Below are 16,783 nucleotides of genomic sequence, written 5' to 3' on the forward strand. Positions count from 1 at the left end.
GAGTTGGCGCAGGAAGTACATTCTCTACTGTGCCTTCTTTCTGATTGTGTCCATGTGGGAGGTCCACTTTAGGTCCCGTGAGATTGTGGATCTCAGGACCTTAAAGGCTTCGTCTCCACTGTACACCAAATTAGATTTATTTTTCCCACAAGTTACACAGATCGTAATGTTTTTGCCAGTCTAAACGCTCCAAAGTGGTTCAAATCTGATATTTTCATATCGGATTTGGCCCACATCAGGAGGTACTCTGAATCTGCTTTTTTCAAACGTGACTGCTGTCTAAACAGCAATGCGACCGGTTTGCTACTTTTATGTCATCTTTAGTCGAGCGATTTGAGCATTTGTGTGCGCAGTACGATCACGTCCCTTTTTCCTACTGCAGTTGTTTTCTATTATCAGCCTACTCCCTCTACACAACAGCCACAATCAAGGATCCATGTTTTCTCGTGTAGTATAGTGACTTCCTTATTCCTTAACAGAATCCAGTCGACTTCCTTTGTTTTTAATTTACTAACTAACTGCGCATGCAAGTGACGTCGAGGCCACATTGGGTCCTGTGCACATTTATACTGGAGTCAGATAAAGATCACATTTTACATGTAAGCTAAACTGGCAGCTGGGGAAAATCAGAATTAAAAAAAAATCTGATTTGGTCCACTTTGGCCTGGAATGTAAACAGTCAAAGAAAAGAAAGAAAACACCAAGACACCATTCTTTTATTGTGAAGATCTTCTTCTTCACCAACTAAAACAAACATTTGTCCAACTCCAAACCATTTTTTTCCCCAAGAAACTTTATCAATATGTTTACACAATTGACAGTGTTAAAAATAATAAGAAAAATATACACCAGTGTTTGCTCGTTATTACTTATTAAGACATTAAGGGTCGATTTGTTCTCTTCAAAGTCTTCATACATCACTCCTCTGCTCCTCTGCTAGCTCCTCCCTTCAGACATTTCATTTAATTCCTTTGAAGTAAATAATTTTGTTGTGTGTAAAAACAAAACGAATAAGAGCAGAACAATCGTTACAGTGCTATTCCTCCATTAGAGGCGGAGGAGAAAGTTTCAGATCGAAACCCTCTTGTCCTGGATGAGCTTGAGTTAGAATCTTTGACTTCTCATTGTGATGACCGTGAGAGAGCTCTGCCAGGATGGACAGCTGGGAGAGAGAAAACGAAGTAGATATTGGAGTATGGATCGCAGTCTTAACGTTGGATCTCAGACATTTCAAAATATTTTTACATCAGACTTCAAGGTTATTATCAACAAATTTAGTTTCCTGACACTTGTTATCAGTTTGGGTCTATGCACATGCATGATTACAACTGAGCTCTTAGTCATCTACTAAACCAGGTTTAGTGGGCAATTAATTTTTACCGGGGGCCGTATGAGCAACCCGAGCACTGCTGGAGGGCCACACCGACAATATTTCAATTAAATTTTGCTCAAATTATTTTTGATATACTGTAAGATAAATAATAATAATAATATTTTCATTTAACCTAACTTATCTTAATACAAAAGCAGATGGCTTTTGATGGTTTTATTTTTAACACTTTCTTACACAACACTTCCTGATGTATAATACAATGCAAAAATGTCAATTTCTGTCACTTTATCCTGCATCCTCTTTGCATACCTGCCAACTTTTGAAATCAGAAAAACCTAGTAGCCAGGGTCCAGGGGCCGCAGGCCCCGGTAGGTCCAGGACAAAGTCCTGGTGGGGGGTTCAGGTTCGCCCCCCGCCGCAAAATGATTATTAGCCTTCAGACAGGTTAAAATGTTGCTAAAACCATCACTTTTCTATCAGTCACAGTGACTTTTCAAAACAAAAATATTACAGCAAAAATCATATGGGTTGATTGACATGTTTATTCTGTAAGCTAACTTCAATAGTTTGAAATTATTTTGACAGTTAATGCCAGTTATCCTGTCAACCTTTCACAAGACTTCAATTTGTTAATTGAAAGTATAAACAGTATAAACACTTTTTACAGTAAACAAATGGTAAAACAGTACTAAACAATTCCATTAAAAAAAAAATTGGTGTCATTATTAACTTTCTGTCCAAGCTTGTATAATCTACTGCCTTGTTCAATTGTAAAAAATATTCTGTGCCTAAAATTCACATTTCTATCACAATTATCATACTGTAAACATGGTAAGCTAACTTCATTAAAATGAATAGTCCTGTCAATAGCATGGAATTACAATTCAAATGTAGTTTTTTTGTAAGCCTTTCAAAAGAATTCAAAATATGAAAAATTAATGAAAATTAATTTAAGCCATCAGACACTTGAAAAGTGGCACATCACATCTCTAATGTAATCATTTTAACTTTTCAACAGAAATAGCACTGCAAAAATATTAAGGACATACTTCTGTAGTTTGGTAGTTATGCTGTCAACATTTAACACGATTTCTTCAACTTGGACTTGAAAGCATAAATAGTATATACACTTTTAACAGTATAACAGTACTAAACAATTCCAATAGATAACATTGGTGTCATTACCTTTTTGTGGCTAAAATCCGAAAAACGTTGAAAGTTTTCCACTTGTATCGCTAGCAACGGCATTAGACTTGTGTTTTTTTGTCCCAACGTGGTCTTTTACATCGCTAATTCCTCCGTGTCCGATCGAAAAATCTTGTCTGCACAAGGTGCAATTCGCGTAGTTTTCACCCTTTTTGGAACGGATAATTATTCCCGGATAGGCTTTTGAATATTCTTCACGGAATGACTGCAGTTTTCTTTTCGGTTTAAGACTCGTTTGCGATTTTTCTCCGGCTGATTCCATGATCGTTTGCTCGTTTGGAAACAATGGCAACAGGTGCCTCGTGCTTGGCAGCGGTGCTATAAATAGCCTCGCGCATGGCATTCGGAATGGCTCGATAGGAAGTTACGGGAAGCAGTGTCAATTGTCATTGTTGTTACGCGATTTCGTGAATAAAACTTTTTTTTAAATATATTTTTTTAATTAATGAAAAAACTTATTTTTTATCACTGCAACCGTAACCCGGAATAGGTTGATGAAAACCGTACTAATTACGGGAAAACCGGAGTAGTTGGCAGGTATGTCTTTGTTGTGAAAGTAGCACGCCTGTAAGGTGATTGGCGAAGAAGGAGGAAGCGTTGCTGTTGTGGAAATGAGGAGTGAGGATAGACGTGCGTGTGGAAAGAACGAGATAAGTTGAGCTGTGTTAGTATAGGTTGCTCAATAAAAGTTTAAAAAGAGGTCAGACTTGGTGTGCACTTCTTCTGGACGCTACAATTGGTGTCAGAAGTGGGATGAAATGCCTCCCTCTCTCTCTTTCTCTCTCTCTCTCTCTCTCTCTCTCTGCGGCGAGCTCCTCACGTCGGGGATTCACACAGACATCTGCACCTTAAGTCCCCACTCAGTGTCCTTCCCCTCCCGTTCCATCTTGACAAAGTCGCCAGGAAACATCGTGGCACGTACCTCCCGATGACGTAGCAGGCTGAGCACACAAGCAGCGGCAGTATGCGCAAAGTTTTACTTCTGACACCAATTGTAGCGTCCAGAGTCTGACGCTCTTTTTAAACTTTTATTGAGCAACCTATACTAACACAGCTCAACTTATCTCGTTCCTTCCACACGCACGTCTATCCTCACTCCTCATTTCCGCAACTCAAGAACACAACATCAACTTCAGCAGGTCGTTACACTATATTCTTTAAACACAGCAACATGTGCACCACAAATTAAGCACACGGCTTTACTTTTCATTTCTGTAAAGAAATACTTGGCAGTCCATGTCTTGTTGAAAACACGCCATTCGTCATCAACTTTTCTTTTTTAAGCGTCTCGGGGATAACCGGGCATCACTTGTCGCTGTGCACCTTCACTCACAGGTTACACACAGACATACGCCCATAAATAACACTTTTCAAAATAAAAACAGCACAGTTGTATTGCACGCACGACATAGATGTTTTTTTTAATTTATTTTGTAATTAATGATTGCCGCTGTTCACATTCACTCACAATCGCGCACGAGCATACGTACACACGGAAGTAATACAAATAACGCTTTTCAAAACAAAAGCAGCACCATTGTATTGCACACTCGACATAGATACTTTTTAAAATGTATTTTGTAATTTATGATTGGCCTCACGCGGGCCGAACAGGGATGTACAAAGGGCCGGATGTGGCCCGCGGGCCGCAGAATGCCCAGGTCTGTACTAAACTTTTCCACATCAACTTTGCGGTGAAAAAGGGCGTAAGGCAGGTTTTTGTGCGTACGCAAGCTTGTGAGGGCCCTGGTGTTTGGATTATTGTTGGGTGTTTATAAGATGGTTAATATTGTACTACGGAACACAGGTTGAATAGTGTAACATTTTTAATATTCTTTGTAGGGCTGGATGTCAAGGTCAATTTCTCAAATCGATTATATTTTGAGTCAAGGGTGTTACGACCTGTCACGCCAGGTCATACTCTGTGTTAAGTATTATTCTCCTTAGTTCAGTGTTCTGTTATGTTCTCAATGCTCTTTTACTCCCTTGTTTACGTTTTCTTGCCGCTAGAAGCATTGAGTTTAAAAAAATCATGTTTGTAGTAATAAATATGATTGAAGCATTTTAGCGTTATGTTTGTGTTCAATTACAGTAAGTGTGTTAATCCTAAACATTCCTGCCACTTCATTTGACACACTATGGCATTTTTAAGTCTTTTTTTTATTTTTTAACATACACCACAATAATATTGGTACCGTGGCATTAATACCGTGATAATATCGCACTGTAAGATTTTATTACTGTTATATCTCTATAAGGCGCATTACAGGGGTCAAATTATGATTTTTTTTCTACACTTAAAACACTTCCTTGTGGTCTACATAACATGGGCATGACGTTAAAGTGCATCCGGCAGTGGAGGCTCCTCTATGGGGTCTTAGGGAACTAGGAGGTTAATCCCTTTACTACTGTTACCCCAGGTGGCCCTTGGCAAAGGCCTAGTACCTGACTGCCCCCTAGCCAGGGATACGGTGAAGACCTCAACGGCGGAGCAGGCGGAAGACGGTAGATTTTAAGAACTACCACAACGGCTGCGATGGCGGATGAAGGCTGCAGCAGAAAAGGGTCCCCAGTCGTCTTGGACTCCATGCCACTGGACCCTGACCCGGTTCTGTCAAGGATCGTGTGGTGACTGTCTGTGCACCAGTCTCCCCACGTTAAACTAAGTCACGCACAGGCATAAAGGGATACACCTCTACCAGGAGGATCGTCATACTCGTTCGAGTGACCGCCGATGATGATGATGACATAACATGTAATGGTGTTTCTTTAATCAAAATTTTGCACACCTTATGTTTTACAGACCATCTTCAAGTCGCTTTCTGACCGTCTCTTCAGGATGCGCCGTTTTTTGGGCATCTCTTATTTATGTGCCTTCACTTTGACAGCATCTTCTCCCCATCATCTTTGTTCTACCGGTGTAGCGTGTAGTCAAAGGAGGAATGTCAAAAGATGGAGCTAACCGATATAATGACATTCAGACTTTACTTAAATCAACAACTGAGCAGAATCTCCTCATTAGTGGCTCACTGGTGCAACAACAACACCGGAAATGTGTCCCAATAAAAACTATTCGACCGGAACTCTCTAAAAATACCTAAAATTCCGTGGGTGAATTATGTAAACCCACTACACCGGTTGTTTTTAGTGCTTCCACAGCGAACCTACTGACTGTACGCTACTTTATATTATATACACAACAAGAGGACAGAGGGGAAAAAAAGGAGCGTACTGACTACGGTGTTGACACAGACTACAATGGCGGACGTGCACAAATTTTTTGGCACTTATGCAGATCAGCAGGTATTAATAGGTTAAAAAAGTTGGTTTTGCATAATATTGCGAAACAAAACGCCAGATAATACGTCTCAGACCGCATGTTGAAGCACAGTACGTCTGACTACGGTAGCCATAATGCGCCGACAATCCATCAAGCGGTGCAGCTTCGTAGCTTACCAAAGTCGTACTAAAACATTTTGACAGATTTTTGAGCGCTGTGTGTAATGTTCTATATCCTCAATTAAGCATCAAAGTTTTGGGCTTGCTTGCTAGCATCATCTTGCAGTCCGCACGTACAGTATGTCTTATGTGCGACTACTATCTACTGGTCACACTCATCATTACACCATGTACCAAATAAAAGTGCTTCGAGGTCGATAAGCACAATCTGAATTAATCTGTACATAAGGCGCACTGTTGATTTTTGAGAAAAAGAAAGGATTTAAGTGCGACTTATAGTCTGAAAAATACGGTACTTACTCTTGATGGACCTTTGTACAAACAACGGAGCTGATCCCAGGATTGGTCTTGTTGAAAGTCTAATGTTGCCTCCTCCAGCACCTGGATTACAATACAATAAAAGGTATGAAGTCAATGTTTGATTCCTGTTGCACTGAATCATTTTTCACTGAAATTAAACATATTTAAACAAGTTTCTTCTTAAAGGAATTTACAGGCGATCCCTGTGATACAATGTTTTTCTTATATATGTGCTGTTATAAATTAATAATACTGTACAAAAAGAAAAAGAGAACTGTGTGTGGTGGATAAATACATACAGTATATGGCGTCAAAACACTGCCGAATTATGACTTTGTTTGCGCTTGCACTGACATTAAATAAATGGACTGGCAACTCCCCTTCTTTCTGATTGGTCACTTTAAACGCCTGCTGTCTCCTGATCAGATTCAATCCAAGGGGATTGTTAATGTCGAACTGTGTGTTCCTTCTGAACAAGAGTAGCTTTTAGACCAAATAACCCATTAAATCAATCATTATCAAGTAAAGTGCTTAAAATAAAAACAACAAAACAAAGCAAATTTGATCACCTTGGGTCCTAATCTCCCTTGTGCTTATTTACGCACTTAAAGTTACCCACGTTTCTCTTATTCGTAGACACGGCCACCCCGCCGTGTAAGGGAGGCAAAAGTGCTTAAGTTGTGAATGAAGGCAGACTGTGATGCCTTTTTCACAGAGTGTGGAGTTGTACAAACAATGTCATTGATAGCCACGAAAAAGATGACACTTAAAGGGAACTGCACTGTTTTTTGGAATTCTGTCTATCATTCACAATTCCTATGTGAGACAAGAACATGTTTTTTGTTTTTTTAAACTATATGCTTCCTGCTTCCAAGGAGTGCAGACGTGTCTCTATTTGATCCTACATGCTTGCTGCTTTATTTGCTTTTAAATCATTCTACAAGTCTTGGATATAAGTTTATTCCTTTTCTTTTAAGTGAACCAAGACGCTCTGAATAATTTTTATGCTTTTCCTTTATTTTTTCAATACTTTTTACAATCCATCTGACAAGTCAGCGACAACAACCTTCTCAACATAACTATAGGGGTAACTCAAACAATGGCTCCCTGTGAAAACTGTTGGATATTTTTTCCCCTGAAAGGCAAAAAATGACTTACTTGTTGCGTTCCTTTCCGTAGAACATCTTTTGCCCAGACTGCCTTTTCAATAAAAGGACCACAACTATGGAACTCTCTACCTGACACTTTGAAAAATATACCTGCACTTGTCACTTTCAAAAAACAAACAAAATTGTGGCTAGTTGAGCAACAATCGTGTTCCCATGTTTAGTTTTTACAATTTTTACTAATTGGTTCTTATCTAGATTGCACTTTGTCTGTGTTATTATTATTATTATTATTATTGGCTTTTATCTAGTTTGCACTTTGTCTGTATTATTACTATTATCATTATTAAAGTTAAAAGTTAAAGTAAACCAACAGTCTAAAATCCTGAAGAAAGACTTAAATAAACTATTTGAGAGTGTTGATGAAGTGGAAATATGTACACTTATCAGTTGACCTCTCCCAAACATCAACAGGAGGATGAACAAATTCAGCAGGCTGCTTCAGCTGAAGACATGGCTGTCCAGAAGACTACATTTTATTGACAACTTCAATCTCTTCTGGCAAAGAGAGGATCTGTTTTCAGGGAAATGTCCACACCTGAATGGAGGTGGAGTTAGACGACTGACAGATAACCTCCTCCACGCTCTTTAAATGATCACAGTCCAGATGAAATTGTTGGAGGTATTGATTGTTCAAATATGGGCGATTTGCATGGTCCCCTTCCATTGTGGATACACTCACGAGACAAAGATGTGAATTTTGATTTCATAGTTAATACAGAGTGGCATTATATATTTTTATCCTCATCTCAATGGATGTTTCCAAGTGTCTCAATTGAGGCGATCAGAATAGATTTGATAGTTTTTTGGAAGTTTCTTTTATAATTTCATTACGTGTGGTCTACACGGCTTCCAAACCTTAAGTGCAACATAACGTTCATCTTCCCCGGACTTATTACAGCTTCAAAAGTACGTAAATACACAAAGTAGGGGTCACTCGACCCAAGATTGACGAAGGCGCACAATGACAGACTTAAGTCGAGGGGTAGAATGCTGCGCAGCTAGAATGTTCGCAAGAAGAATAGGGCCCATTGTGAGGGTATCACACTTGCAACTCCGGCACTATGACACAGAGCATCGATAAATAAGCTACCATTTATTATATTAAGTATGTCTATATAATGCAACATTGCAATTACCTGGGAGGCATTTATCCAGAAAAACATTTTGTCAGTCAAAATCAACTATCTTTAAGGACATCAAGTTAATAAAAGTTGATTTATGCCTATACTGGCCCACCTGCACTGGCTAACGGTACACTTAGGATGCGAAGCTTTTATTACTTACGTACAACATACTAAACGTTTTAGCTCCATCTTATCTTGCTGATTGTATTAGACAGCATAATGTTCTGTACCGAAATCTACATTCCAAAAACGCGGGTTTATTAGTGACTCCCAAAACCCTGAAAAAAGTCTGTAGGCTGTCGAGTGTTTTCCACTAATCAACACTCGCTGTATGCCCAGTTAAAGCTGCTTAAATACCGCGAACAACCATCCATTATCTAGGATAATAATGATTGCTTTGAACATTGAAAAAAATCTGTCTTATGAAATAATGAAGCAGTGAAGTGGTCTCATTATTGATACTTTTTCCCCCCCAATAAGTTTGTCTTTCTTTCCCTTGCAACGCCCCTTGCAGTGTGCGAGACAACAACAGAAATAAAAGTAAGACATGTTTTCTATTATTATTTCCATTTCCTTCAAATATTTAAGCACTTGATATATTTATCATTATCTTTATATGTCCTTCATGTGTAAGCGACTTAGGTGTTAATTTAGGTTTAAGTTCAGACACTAAAACCCAACTTACATTGTCGTCATGAGAACAGAAATTGTTTATAGACAAGGACTAGTAAGATTTTGATCAGGTTTAAAATTAAATATCGTCTGTAATTTATTTTTAGGATCCAACTGATAAACTATTCGATAAGGGCCCCATTCTCCCATTTGTGCTGAGGTGGGATTTTTTTTTACACAGTTGAAGTTACGCATATTCTATTGCTGAGTACAGTGACTGACTTAAGTTGAGTGAGAGAATGCTGCGCAACCAAAATCCGCACAGCTCCGCACCTATTTTCCCAACAATGAACTTTGGAGAATAGGGCTCCAAATATTTACCTTTTTTCTACGAGCTTCATCGTGATGCATAGATGAGAGGTGGGTCTGAAACCACAAAAATAATTGTTATATAGCAAAACAAACTAATTGTGGGGTGGACAAATGTGCAAACCTTTACAAGAGATGTGCTGCGGCTTTTCTTTGGTGTGATATACTGTCCACCTCTTCCACTCTGACTGCTGGAACACTTATAGCAACTCCACTGCTGCTGTTGTTCTGAAGCGCATCCCAGCCCACCGTCATGCTGCTGCAGGCACTGGATGTGGTAAAGGTGACCACAACTGACAAGAAAGATACAACATGACATTGATACTAAGCTCACTTACTACTTATTCTGTAATCTCAGAGCATTTAATCGATCGCAACTGGACTGTTTAGTTTGTCTTCGAAGACGTTTCGCCTCTCATCCAAGTACCGTATTTTTCGGAGTATAAGTCGCACCGGAGTATAAGTCGCACCTGCCGAAAATGCATAATAAAAAAGTAAAAAAACATATACAGTATAAGTCGCACTGGAGCCTGGCCAAACTATGAAAAAAACTGCGACTTATAGTCCGAAAAATACGGTAGGCTTCATCAGTTCATATACTTAGATTGGTCAGATCTAGTCTAGCGGCTGGTGCCAGAACCCCAAATATTTATACTCCAATACCAGGAGGGTGTGCCTGGGCAGTGTTTTTCAACCACTGTGCCGCGGCACACTAGTGTGCCGTGAGATACAGTCTAGTGTGCCGTGGGAGATTATGCAGTATCACCTATTTGGGTTAAAAATATTTTTTGCAAACCAGTAATTATAATCCACAAATAATGTGCCGTTGTTGAGTGTCGGTGCTGTTTAGAGCTCGGCAGAGTAACCGTGTAATACTCTTCCACATCAGTAGGTGGCAGCAGGTAGCTAATTGCTTTGTAGATGTCGGGAACACGTCGTGTGAGACGACAATGGTTTGTCGTGATCACAATATGCAGACGACAGCGGGAGGCAGTGTGCAGGTAAAAAGGTGTCTAATGCTTAAACCAAAAATAAACAAAAGGTGAGTGCCCCTAAGAAAAGGCATTGAAGCTTAGGGAAGGCTATGCAGAACGAAACTAAAACTAAACTGGCTACAAAGTAAACATAAACAGAATGCTGGACGACAGCAAAGACTTACTGTGGAGCAAAGACGGCGTCCACAAAGTACATCCGTACATGACATGACAATCAACAATGTCCCCACAAAGAAGGATAAAAACAACTGATATATTCAGGATTGCTAAAACAAAGTAGATGCGGGAAATATCGCTCAAAGGAAAACATGAAACTGCTACAGGAAAATCCCAACAAAACAGGAAAAGCCGCCAAAATAGGAGTGCAAGACAAGAACTAAAACACTACACACAGGAAAAAGCTATAGTGATGCATGGTTAGTAGAGCTGTCTGATAATATCGGCGCTTTAAAATGTAATATCGGAAATTATCGGTATGGTTTTTTTTATCGGTATCGTTTTTTATTGTATTTTTTTATTTTTTATCAAATCAACAAAAAACACAATATACACTTACAATTAGTGCACCAACCCAAAAAACCTCCCTCCCCCATTTACACTCAATCACACAAAAGGGTTGTTTCCTTCTGTTATTAATATTCTGGTTCCTACATTATATATCAATATATATCAATACAGTCTGCAAGGGATACAGTCCGTAAGCACACATGATTGTGCGTGCTGCTGGTCCATTAATAGTACTAACCTTTAACAGTTAATTTTACTCATTTTCATTAATTACTAGTCTCTATGTAACTGTTTTTATATTGTTTTACTTTCTTTTTTATTCAAGAAAATGTTTTTAATTTATTTATCCTATTTTATTTTATTAATATTTTAAAAAAGGACCTTATCTTCACCATACTTGGTTGTCCAAATTAGGCATAATTATGTGTTAATTCCACGACTGTATATATCAGTATCGGTTGGTATCGGTAATTAAAGAGTTGGACAATATCAGAATATCGGATATCGGCAAAAAGCCATTATCGGACATCCCTAATGGTTAGTTATGGTTTAAAGTCATATCCAACAATTGCGACAACGACTTTTTACTGTCAACTGAGTTTAATTTTTTTAATGATTTCTTCTGGTGGTGTGTCTCTGCATTTTTTCAATGAAAAAAATGTGCCTTGGCTCAAAAAAGGTTGAAAAACACTGACCTGGGCAAGGATGGTTTCGCCCTATCGTAGTGAGAAAAACAACTGTTGAGATGCAAAACAAGCAATGCTGCTGTCAATGCCAACGACAGTCTTTGAAATTGAATTTCCCCAAGTTAGCATTAAGGTATTATGTGGCAGAACGATCGCTGTGGATCGACCCCTAACCGTCCAAAATACCGTAGTCGAAATCACCCACATTAGCATTCCATTCAGTTGTAAACAAATGGCATAAAGGTGCAATGTGACCAAAATGTTTCTAACTCCTGTTATTTGTTGGAGGCTAAATTGCTTTGTCTTTTAGGAATGGTTGAAAGGACAGTGTTGTATGTGGGAGACAGGTGGTATCGCAAACCACCTCCTCTATTCAGGGATGTTTTTTCAACCTTGACACAGATGGCTTTTCTCACTCCTCTTTCGGACTATCCTGCCTCCCTGTCCAGAATCTGTACATTTTTGTTCTCAAAGGAGTGCTGTTTCTCCTTGAGGTGGAAATATACAGCTGAGTCTTGGCCTGAAGAGTTTGGCCGTCTATGCTGTGCCATGCGTCGGCTTAGTGGTTGTTTTGTTTCTCCAATATATGAATCAGTGCATTCATAATTACACTGGACACCAGATTGTTTTTGTGGGTGTGAGGTGTCCGGTCTTTAGGATGCACTTATCTCTGTCTCAGGGTGTTGCCTGGTTTGAAGTATACTTGGATGTTGTGTTGGTTAAAAACTCTTGTGAGTTCATCAGATAGCCCTGATACATAAGGAATGACAATATTTTTGCATCTGCCACCTTTCTCCTCCTCATCCACTTTGTTCTTGTTTCTGAATGCACTTTTCACAAACGACCAACTTGTCTAACCACAGGTTTTGAGGGCTTACCTCAAATGCCTATGCTCTTTCTCTTTGGCCTGTGGGCTGGTGGGAACATTATCAGCTCTGTGTGGTAGGGTTCTGATAACGCCCAGTTTGGTCTTTTAATATACCGTATTTTTCGGACTATAAGTCGCAGTTTTTTTCATAGTTTGGCCGGGGGTGCGACTTATACTCAGGAGGGACTTATGTGTGAAATTATTAACACGCAACCGTAAAATATCAAATAATATTATTTAGCTCATTCATGTAAGAGACTAGACGTATAAGATTTCATCGGATTTAGCGATTAGGAGTGACAGATTGTTTGGTAAACATATAGCATGTTCTATATGTTATAGTTATTTGAATGACTCTTACCATAATATGTTCGTTAACATACCAGGCACGTTCTCAGTTGGTTATTTATGCGTCATATAACGTACACTTATTCAGCCTGTTGTTCACTATTCTGTATTTATTTTAAATTTCCCCCAAAAATGCGACTTATACTCCAGTGCGACTTATATATGTTTTTTCCCTTCTTTATTATGCATTTTCGGCAGGTGCGACTTATACTCCGGTGCGGCTTATACTCCGCAAAATACGGTAGTCGCATATTTGAAAGGGAACACTGAATTACAGGAAGAAATATCCAAATGGGAATATTGATGAGATGTGAATTTTTTTAATATTAATATTAATATATTATTAATATATCTTAATCTAATTTATAACTGCATTAGGTATATCGAAAAATAAAATGTTTGTAATATGTCAGAAATTGACATTATATGCCCAATAAGTAGTGATTGGTAAATGACGCCTGAGTGAATGTGTGGCACAATCAAAAGCTGTATTGACACTGTGCTGCTGTTTCATAATGGTGCCATATATGGATTAAAAAGTCACAACATTTGTAAATACAATTATTAGCAAATGTTTTCTTTTCTCAAATGAAAAAAAACAGAAGAGTATGACACATGCAACTCTGGTCAATGAGCCAAATACTAAACAAAAAAATAACATTTATCTTTTTGGTGCTGTAAGATAAAAACTATCTCAAATTTCAGAATTGTTTTTATTTTTGTAGTTCCAATTAGATGGCAGCACACCACTAATCCAACTTATTTCAGTATGAGCTGTAATTCATAAGCCAAAGGAAACCCTTTATTTCTCTTCCTTAACGTATTGAAATTGAAGCCTTCTGACTATGTTAGCCGAACCGTGTTGCACAGTGACTTACTTGAATATGATGATCTCGTCTGTTGAGTTATGCCATCTCTTGCACTGCTGAATGCAGATGTGACAGTAGTCTTGTCTTGGATGAAGTCCCTTTGTCACAGCTGTTCGCAGATGAGCCAGGGACCAGTGGAGGTCATTATTCAACAAACGAGTAGTTGTTTCAAATAATGTCTGTAATACAAAGCAAAAATTACTCTTGTATAATGGTGTCCTTATTTCAACCACTAATCAATCAGTTTATTTGGATATCAACAATTAAAAAGCACAAGGACAAAATACTATTGTATTCAATTTCTTTGTAAATATCTGTGCCATTACCTGTGTTTGTAACCTGTATATTTTGTACTTTAAAAACTCCAGTAGATACAACAACTGGGTTAGAATTAAGGGTGTCTCGATACAACTTTTTCACTTCCAATACGATATTGGAGCCTTCAGGATTGGTCAATACTGATAATGATCCGATAGCAGCACAAATCAAGCTTACCTTGTTTGGTTTGGTTTGATCAAATGAAATGATGAAACAATAACCAATTTATTATTAACCATTGATAAAAGACTGTATTTAAGTTGAAGTGACTGGTAAAAGTTTTTTGGTGACACTTAGTGGTCACAGTAGATCATTAAGTTGAGCTCATGATGAATGATGCGGACATGTTTTTATTACTGGATACTTTTTTCTGCCTTGGACACTTTGTATCTGTAAGTAATAGGAAGATATATTTTTGATACTTGCTTATATTGACAAATGTTTTAAATTGACATTGTTCAATTAAGTACATCTAATATTTATGTCTAGCTTGTGTGCGATTGTGTGCTAAGATGTTGTGTAGCTGTTAGCTCCTAGTAGCCTATAGCCTACCATGTTTACATTTGTATAAATTAATTGACTAAAATACAAGAAAAGACCAACCTTGTGTGCTTATTGGAGGATTTAGATTATAACTGGCTGTACAACTTCGAACAAGTAAATGCAGTGCAGGAATTCTTGTAACGGTGCGCTGATAAAGGAGATTTCAAATGCAAACGGTATAATCCACTACATGTTTTGTTTGGTCGATATTGGAACGATATTAATGTTAGATCGCGACACACCTAGTTGCTCCATATAAATGAGCCCTGTGAAGCATTAAGGCCCTAGTATAAATAGGAACCATAGTACCATTGTTGGTAGAGCATAGTACAGATCAGAGTACATACAGTATAAGGTCTGAGGTCACTTTTGTTTGGTCGATATTGGAACGATATTATGTCAGATCGCGAGACCCCTAGTTGCAACTCCATATAAATGAGCCCTGTGAAGCATTAAGGCCCTAGTATAAATAGGAACCATAGTACCATTGTTGGTAGAGCATAGTACAGAATCAGATCAGAGTACATACAGTATAAGGTCTGAGGTCACATAATCGTTTTGTAATAAAAAGGTAACAACTTTCTATTACAAAACTATAATGATGAAAAAAGGTAGAAGGTGATCTTCCATTTATGTCACCTTACTTGTAACTTACATGATGTTTTGAGGCAAATGGGACTTGGAGTATAGAACAGGCTCTTCTGAACCAATCAGAAAAAGATTACAAAAAGTCCGGCTAAATTACATTTAATGGCATTTCTATCTATGAGCCCACATGTATAATATCAATGTTAATGCAACTGAGAGTGTACAAATGAACCATAACTATCCGTCATTTAGCTGGGGACACCCTACAACTACCTCTAGGGGTCCCTACTGTATGTATTTAGTTTTAGTTTGCCTTTGCTTTGGCCCACTCCTACAATGTTATAATTTTTTTCTAACTACAGTAAAACAAACAGCATCAATCTACCATTATATCTTGAAAAAAAAATTACTTGTGTGTTGTTTGGAAACAGTTAGTAATAGTTATGTGTAGTAAAACTTAATGAATTCAACTCACCTTAATGTGTGTTCCTAAATTTGTGTTGGACGAAGAGAGCAGTTATGACTTTGGTTTTCAGAGTAAACATGCATTGTTGTGCGTTTCCTGCACATAATCTTCATCATTGAAGGAAAAATCTAATCTGCGGGAGAGAATCTAATCCCTCTGCCATTTTCAACTGTTTTTTTGTTTTTTTTGAGTCGTCAACTTGAAGCTTCTCTTTGTCTCTGACTCTCTCGTCGTCATGTGACATCAGTGTGTGGTTGTTATGATTTTGCTTACTAGTTTCGATGACCCGCCTTATCTTGCCTTTGATTGGCCAGTCTGTAATATTTTGCCATAACCTTAGCCAATAGTGACTCATCATAAAAACACCAACCAATTATCATGTATTTTCTCTGTATGGATGTTCTCATTCATCCAGGTCATTGTATTTTCTCCATGTTTTTTTTTGGCCTGGATGCAGTCCATTTTCTCTCTTTGTAGCTTGTAGCTTTGATGTAAGCTACCTAGCTACATGGGTCTAAAAGTAGCTAAGCAACAGGAAAAGCTACTCGTTAAAAAGTAGCTAAGCTACCGCCAAGCGACTGGAAAATGTAGTTAAGCTATGTAGTTTAGCTACACGTAGCTTGTTATTGTCCATCACTGCCAACCATGTCTAGCCTCTTTCCAAAAGGTACAATAATTAATATTACGCTGAAAAAAAAATCAGTTGCAGTGTGCTGAATAACTCCAGTTTCTGCTCTGGAATAAACTATATTGGACTCTATTTAGATTGAATTTACTGGAGAAAAAACAAGGACATGCAAACAAAAAAAGTTCCAACAGAAAAGGGAGGAATACGTTGTAACTACTATGCCACCCTTTCAGTCTATGGTATAGTCAAATATTAAGTATATATTATTAATACATTAGCATAACAGCCCATTCCAGTTCATGTTGTGACTTCAAATCTCCCATGCCTTAGAAAAATTAAACCTACCCAAAAAGTTTTTAATGTGATTGTGGGACGATACAACATCTAATACTTCA

At 38.1% G+C, this 16,783-nt stretch overlaps 1 protein-coding gene across 2 annotated transcripts in view; it reads right to left on the reverse strand.

The window, feature by feature from the left end:
• Positions 1-699: 699 nt before the first annotated feature.
• vps8 (VPS8 subunit of CORVET complex) overlaps positions 700-16,783 on the reverse strand; it is an 89,056-nt gene continuing 72,972 nt past the window's right edge. The window contains exons 41-45 of one of the 2 annotated variants that reach the window (XM_061964890.2): positions 13,855-14,024; positions 9,703-9,865; positions 9,585-9,629; positions 6,299-6,379; positions 700-1,162 (exon numbers count right to left, since the gene is read on the reverse strand). In XM_061964890.2, coding sequence (XP_061820874.2) covers positions 1,037-1,162; positions 6,299-6,379; positions 9,585-9,629; positions 9,703-9,865; positions 13,855-14,024 — 585 coding nt within the window. In that variant the 3' untranslated portion in view covers positions 700-1,036. Of the gene's footprint in view, positions 1,163-6,298; positions 6,380-9,584; positions 9,630-9,696; positions 9,866-13,854; positions 14,025-16,783 lie in introns of both variants that reach the window. The other variant, XM_061964882.2, reaches the window with a different exon arrangement.

The sequence above is a fragment of the Nerophis lumbriciformis genome, linkage group LG02 (genome assembly GCF_033978685.3).
Source record: "Nerophis lumbriciformis linkage group LG02, RoL_Nlum_v2.1, whole genome shotgun sequence".
NCBI classification, from domain to species: Eukaryota; Metazoa; Chordata; class Actinopteri; order Syngnathiformes; family Syngnathidae; genus Nerophis; species Nerophis lumbriciformis.